This window comes from Manacus vitellinus, unplaced genomic scaffold, assembly GCF_001715985.3.
Source record: "Manacus vitellinus isolate BGI_N305 unplaced genomic scaffold, ASM171598v3 scaffold_379_pilon, whole genome shotgun sequence".
In the NCBI taxonomy this organism is placed as follows: Eukaryota; Metazoa; Chordata; class Aves; order Passeriformes; family Pipridae; genus Manacus; species Manacus vitellinus.
Window position 1 is genome coordinate 1 of NW_021940516.1, and position 7,381 is coordinate 7,381.

The 7,381-nt window shown below is 54.1% G+C and overlaps 1 protein-coding gene across 1 annotated transcript; it reads right to left on the reverse strand.

The window, feature by feature from the left end:
- Positions 1 to 2,064: 2,064 nt before the first annotated feature.
- Positions 2,065 to 5,151, reverse strand: LOC115307645 (olfactory receptor 14J1-like; the record flags this gene model as incomplete). Its single annotated transcript, XM_029961581.1, has 2 exons — positions 4,247 to 5,151; positions 2,065 to 2,074 (listed from the first exon to the last, which is right to left on the reverse strand). Coding segments are annotated over exons 1-2 (915 nt in total), but the record flags the coding sequence as incomplete, so codon positions are not given.
- Between the last annotated feature and the right edge of the window lie 2,230 nt (positions 5,152 to 7,381).

The window sequence follows — 7,381 nt, forward strand, 5'->3', positions numbered from 1 at the left end:
CCTCAGCCCCTCTGGTTGTGGGCTCCCAAGGGGACTGGCTTCAGCTATCTGCTGAATTTCCATCCTGGTGTCAGGAATGACTGGAGTTTCCAAACTATTTAGGAATTTTATCCAAACTGTTCCATTTGGGTTACGATTCAGTCAGGGAATATTCCAAGGCTTTCATGGGATGACTCATTATCCTGTGTTCCCCAGCTGTTCCACACCAAATTATTCCCAGCTTTATCATCCAGGGGCACCTGGTCCAGTCCAGGGACACTTCACCACACCCTCGTCCAGTCCAGGGGCTCTTCATTGCTCAGCTGGTTTGGTCAAGGCTTGTCAGGAGCTCCTGAGATCCTCGACCAGGCCTGAGGGGAATGGGGGGAAGATGTACCACCTTAGGGGCTTCTAAGAAAGATGGGGAAAAACATTTTGTAGGACCTAGATATGGTGTGATAGGACAAATGATTTTAAACTAAAAAAGGCAACTTTGAAGTAGATATAACCAAGAAGTTTTTACAGTGAGGGTGGTGAAACACTGGCACAGATGCCAAGAGAGGTGATGCCTCATCCCTGGAAACATTCATGGGCAGGTTGGATGGGGCTCTGAGCAATGTGATCTAGTTGTGGATGTTTCTGCTTATCGCAGAGGGTTGGACTTGATGAATGTCAAAGATCCCTTCCTACCAAAACTCTTCCATCATTCTACTGGAGCCAAGGCTGACAAGGCTGACACAGGTTTCAGACCCAGATGTACACCCCCTTTGATGGCCCAGCTGGCAGCTCTGCAAAAAGCTGCTGCAAAGAAACTCCAGACCTTAAGGAGCTTTGTGCTGGGCTGAACTGTGGCTCTCAGGGCTGGGGGGTTGGCTTTTGGCTGCCAGGTGCCCACCAAGGCTCTCTCACTCCTTCTCCACTCCCCTTGGTACCTACAGGGTTGTTTCTCCCCCATTTCTCTCACTCCTCTCTGGGTTCCAGCACCCTGGATTTTATCCTTTCTCCAAAGGGTTATCACAGAGGTGCCTCTGGAATTGCTTTTTGGCTCAGCTTTGAGCACTGCCTGGTCCATTTTGGAGCCACCTGAAACTGGCTCTCTCTGACACACAGTCAACTCCTGATCTCCTCTTCCCTAAGGGAAACCTACAGCCCCCTCATTGCTACCAAACCTGATCCACAGGGTCATTCAAGTGCCCAGGAACAGAGGAGGTCATTGATCCCATTATTCCTCAGGCTGGTTAAACAAGACTTTGTTCTCTTCCTGTCCCTGACTGCAGGTTCTTTCTGTCAGAGCAGAGCTGTGACTGGACCTCAGCCGTGCTTTGCTCCAGAGCCTGCTGGGGTGGGGGCAGATGGCAATGGGAGAGGTGGGTTGGGCTGGATGAGCCTTGTGGGTCCCTTCCACCTCAGCATATTCTGTCATTCTGTGTTTGTTTGGGTTTGGTTTGGTTAGGTTTGGTCTTTTTCCCCCCTTTTGATTTTCCTTTCCTCTGACCCATGAGTTTTTTCTTCATTGTCTTGGGTCTTGCTGGGCACCTGATGGCAGGACAAGTTTATCCAGCTCAGTCATCTTGACCACATTTTTTGTCCAAGTCACCATTAACTGGACGAGGTTTCTCACAGACTCGCTGCAACTTGGCATCATCCACAAAGGAGTGGAAAGTGCATTTCATCCCATTACCCAGAGACATAATAAAGATGTTCCATAGCAATGGTCAAGGGCTGATCCCTGATGGATGTCACCTGGGAATTGCTGCCAAGAGCAATTTGTGCCATGACTTTTGACCCTCATCAGTCATTCAGCTTCCCACTCACCACATGTTTCACTTGTCCAGTCCAACTCTCAAAGGTCTGCCTCTAAGAAGGCCACAGGAGACCATGTCAAAGGCCTTGAAACAGTCTGGGCACACAACATCCCTTTCTTTTCCCTGTCACAGGGGTTCTGCAATCCCTTCCTTGTCCTTCCCCCGCCTGGGAATGGCTGCAGGAGGACTTGACCTATCCCCTTCCCTGCTGAGCCTGAGCAGTCTGGAACTCTGCCATCCCTCCTTGCTGCCCTGTTTGCAGACTGCTTCCATGTCTGCCTTTACCAAGGCCCCAGGAAGCTCTGGGATGGCTCTGGCCTTTCCAAGTGTTTGGGAGAGGTCTCCCAGTGACACTGCCCAGCCTTCTCAATATCCCTGACACCCAAACCTTTTCTATTATCCCACAGTTCCAGTCTAGTGCTCAGGACACAACACATATTCTCATGGTTCTTCAGGAGAAAATCAGAAGTGGTTTCATTATAGAGGTCAACTGGTGGAGCAGCCCAGTCTGGTCTGGCCCCACAGCAGTGCCCAGCCCAGGGTGCTGCAGAGCTCTGGGCACTCCCCCCACAGCCCCAGTCCCTCTGAAGGGCACAGCAGCTCCTGGGGCACACAGAGGAGTCTCAGTATCCCCATCAGCTCAGGGGCTGGACACTCAGCATGGCAGGAGGAAATGGAGGTCAGGGAAACTGCAGGAGCCCTGGTGTTGCCTCCAGGAGATGCCCAGCACAGCCTGACTGTGCCCCTCAGTGCCAGCCCCTCTGCCCAGCCCAGCCCAGAGTCCTGGCCCAGGGACAGAGCAGCCTGTCCCTAGGGGGGGCTGCAGAAAGAGGTTTCTCTGTGCCATGGATTCCTCTCTGCAGGCCCAGAAATGCTGCCTTGCTCTTCTGCAGGGACATCCCTTTGCCCAGGTCAGTGTGTCCAGGCTGCCTTGGCCAGTTGCAGATCCCAGCCTGGGATCCCTGCAGGGCCCTGAGCTGGAGGTGCTGCTCTGCACAGGGAGGGGCTGTGGCACCCTGGGCTGAGCCTGCACTGGCCATGCTGGTCAGGGTGGGGAGCAGACCCAGCAGGATGGGGATCACTCCTCTCCACCCTCTGCCATAGTCCTGGAAGGCTCAGTAGGCAAGAACAAGGCTGGGCAGGACCATGGGCTGTTTCCAATGGCACAAAGGGCAGGGCAGGGCTCCACTCCATGCAGCCTGTGGGCTGGAGAGTTCTTCAGGACACCCTCCTGGAAAGCCCACCCCTGGCCCTGGTACAGCCCTCCCTGAACTGGGGAGGCACAAGGGGAGTTCACTGCGGGTGAGAGGAGTCACTGGCCAGAGTCCTTTCTCTGTTCCTGGTGCATCCCCTGGGGTTGCAGAACTCTCCTTTACCAGTTCACAGGCAGATTTAGGACTTGATCTCTGGTGACTCCACCCTGGGCAGGATTCTGCTCCAGGGCTCCATTCCCTGCTGACTGGATGGGACGGGCTGTCCCTGCAGACCCTCTGTGCTCTCCTGCACTGCCTGAGTTCCTACAGACAAGTCCTCCCCTGCCATCAGAGCCCTCACAAGCTGCAGAGCCCCAGGCAGGTGACTTGGTGATCATTTGTCATCTCAATTGGCCATCGGCCACCAACACACAACATCTGAACCAGCCCTCAGTCCCTGAAGTCCCAGTGGGTCCCTGACCTCACTGAACTGTCTCCATGAGAAACAAGCAAAGCAACAAGACTTTTGAGATTCTATTCCTTGGACTTCTTCTTGATACCAGTGTTGGGAAAAGACCTCAGCCTTCAGGAAGTGCCTGGAGGGGAACCCCTTTGCTGCTGGAACTGCTGTTGTGGAGCCCAGCCCTGTCCCAGCAGTGCCCAGGGCCTGTCCCTGCCTGTGCTCACAGGCCTGACCCACAGCAGGACAGTGACTGAGCTGCCAGAGCACTCAGGCCTTGGGCACGGACAGGAAAGGAGAGGGTGGGAGTGCAAAGACAGCAGCTCTGAACAGACACAGTGCTGGTGCTCCCTGGCAGTGCTGGGACTCTTTTCCTCTCTACATCTGCAAACATGGAAATACCCTCCAGCTTCAAGGGAGGTCTTGGAGGAAGAATCCAGAAAAAAGAATTTGTGTCCTTTCTTACACTCAGAGATTGTGATTCCTCATGTACAAACTACCACAGGGAGGATGTTTGACAAATATCTTTCTGCACAAACTTTTATTTTGTTTAAATGCACACAAAGCATGATTCCTGATTTGTATATTTTGTGGGTCAAAAAGAAAAAGAGATAGACAGTGAATTCTGTATGGGATGACGAATAAAATTTCAGTCTTAATGACATCAACAGAAGTAAAAAAACAGGAAAATCCCCACCACCACTATTAAAAGCTTTAGAAGGCAGGCTGGGCCCAAAATGAGTTATACAATGAGTGTTCTGCAGAAGAAAAGATGGAGTTTATTGCTTCTCAAAAAACATGTAGTCATCATTTTCCTCAAGGCATCCCTGAGCTCCTGGTTCCTCAGGCTGTAGATGAAGGGGTTCAGTGATGGAGGCACCACCGAGTACAGAACTGACACCACCAGGTCAAGGGATGGGGAGGAGATGGAGGGGGGCTTCAGGTAGGCAAATGTGGCAGTACTGAGGAACAGGGAGACCACAGCCAGGTGAGGGAGGCAGGTGGAAAAGGCTTTGTGCCGTCCCTGCTGAGAGGGGATCCTCAGCACAGCCCTGAAGATCTGCACATAGGAGAAAACAATGAAAATGAAACAACCAAATACTAAAGAGATGGAAAACAAGAGAAGCCCGAGTTCCCTGATGTAAGAGTGTGAGCAGGAGAGCTTGAGGATGTGTGGGATTTCACAGAAGAACTGGCCCAGGGCATTGCCCTGGCACAGGGGCAGGGAAAATGTATTGGCTGTGTGCAGCAGAGCATTGAGAAAGCCAGTGGCCCAGGCAGCTGCTGCCATGTGGGCACAAGCTCTGCTGCCCAGGAGGGTCCCGTAGTGCAGGGGTTTGCAGATGGCAACGTAGCGGTCGTAGCACATGATGGTGAGGAGGGAAAACTCCACTCCAAGGAAGAATACAAAGAAAAAGAGCTGTGCAGCACATCCCATGTAGGAGATGGTTGTGGTGTCCCAGAGGGAATTGTGCATGGCTTTGGGGACAGTGGTGCAGATGCAGCCCAGGTCTGTGAGGGAGAGGTTGAGCAGGAAGAAGCCCATGGGGGTGTGCAGGTGGTGGTCACAGGCTACGGCGCTGAGGATGAGGCCGTTGGCCAGGAGGGCAGCCAGGGAGATGGCCAGGAAGAGCCAGAAGTGCAGGAGCTGCAGCTCCCGCCTGTCTGAGAATGCCAGGAGGAGGAACTGGGTGAGGGAGCTGCTGTTGGACATTTGTTATTTCTTAGCATAGGTCCTATCAAAAAAAGGAAAGGACAGGGAACAGTTGAGACAGACCTCTGTGAAAAAGCCACTCAATTTCTAAAAGAAATCAATGTGTCAAATGTCACCAAATTCACTGTCAAGGAGTCTGTTTTACTCTGCTGTGGTGTGACATATAACTTTTTTGGTAGAGCTCTCAGACACACAAGGAATGTCAGTTGTAACACATCTTGAATACAAAAGTTCCCTCTCTACACCCATGGTTCAGAAGAGCTGGGGCTGCAGAGCAGAAGCTTAGTCTGACCTTAGAATAATTGTACCTGTGTTTTCTATTTTTACCATCACACCTGGGGAAGGTTCTTTTCCACTGCAGGAATCCTCATTTCTATGGCCCAGCACACAGTGCCCAGCAGAGCTGCAGGGAAGGGCCCCCAGAGTTGCCTGAACACCCCCTCCCCCAGGCCTTGGGGGCACTTGCCCCCCACTCCCTGCCCAGGGCTCTGCTGCCTGGAGCTGTCCCTGCCAGCAGCTGCTTCCCTGGGCCCAGGGCTGGGCCCTGCCAGTGCTGCCAGAGCCCATCCCAGCCCTGGGGGCTCAGCTCTGCCCTGCAGAGCCCTCCCAGCAGCACAGGGCACTGCCCAGGGGCATCTCTGGCTGGGCAGGCTCTGATGGCAATGTCAGAGCAACCCTGAGGAGGCTGGAAAAGTGACACTGATGCGTCTGTAAGACAGTTTTGATGTCTGATACTCTCAGGTTCAGCACCCTCTAATCTAACAGAGCTCAAGTTTCAGTGTCTCCTCCTGTGCTCAGAGATTAATTTCTCTGTCACACTCAGCACCCAGACAACCCAGAGTATAACACTGAAAGAACTGGTTCATTCTCTTTAATACCACCTGTCTGTCTGTGCCTCTTGCAAATACCTTCTGGGAAATTTCCTGCTTTGATCTGGAGCTGTGACCAGCCCTCATCCCTGCAGCACACTTTGGAGATCAGAAGGACTCTGCCCTGCCCTGCCCTCCCAGGAGTTGTTCCTTCCCCACAGCCCTTCTCCCCCAGCCCCGTGGCAGCTCCTTGGCTGAGCTGAGAGCTGACCCTGGCAGGCAGCAGAGTCCCTGCCCCAGCACACAGAGCCCTGGGGGCAGGACCCTGCTCTGCACCACAGCCCTGGGCACCCCTGGCTGCACCCCCACCTTCCCACCCCACAGCCAGCCCTGGCACAGGGAACCTTCTGGCCCTGGGCCTCTGAGGGGGCAGCAGCAAGTCCTGCTCTGCAGCAGCTTCTCCTGCTGCACCCCAGCAAATCCAGCAGAGCCATCCTGACAGCTCCTGCCACTGCTGCCATTTGGCAGCTGGGAGAGGCACTTGCAGGAACTCACCTGCACTGCTCTGCAGCCACAGCCTGACCGTGGCAAAGGGCTGCCTTCTCTCCTGTGCCCTGGGTGCTGCAGGCAGTGCACTCAGCCCTGCTGGGCTGTGCAGAGGAGCTGCTCACCAGCAGAGCTGTCTCTTTGAAGCTCTTCTTTGTTGCCAGGTGTTCTCTGTGTGCCAGGAGCCCGGACCAGCTCAGCAGCACAGCAACAGCCCCAGGCAGCCCTTTCTCTGCCCCTCTGGGCTCCCTCCAGGTCTCCCTGGGGCTCCAGGGGAACCTGCTGGCATACAGCTGAAGGAAATAATGATGTACCTTCTCTCAGCTGGGCACAGACACTTCTTTCAGCACTGTCATTTCTCCAAACAGACACAGAGTTAAGTCCAAGAGTCCCCTTTTCATGTCCCATCATTACACAGGAAACCCAGACAGTGCCCAGGAGGGATCTCCTTCACCTGCACTGAGGGAAGGGACTCAGCTGAGTCAACAGAGGTGTCTCCTTGTGGCTCTGCAGACCTGGGGCCAGAAGGACACTCAGCACCCTCCACAACCCCCATGGGCTGGGATTCCTCCTGCCCCACTTCAGTGGGCCCAAAACAGGCCCCTGCAGGTGACTCCTTGTCCCAGCTCCCATGGCAATGAATGAAGACCAAAGCCAGGAGTGACCTGCTGGGACACAAAGCCCTGGTTCCTTCTGAGGGGCCAGAGGTGACCGAGATTCCTGCTGGGAACTGCAGGCTGCAATGGAGCAGTTCCTAGGGACAGGGCAGCAGCTGTGGGATCTTCTTGGAGGCTGCTGGGACATTGCTTTGGCCAACTTCAGTGGCAGAAGGGGCCCACATGTAGGACAGGGGAACCTGTCACTGTTCCTTCTGT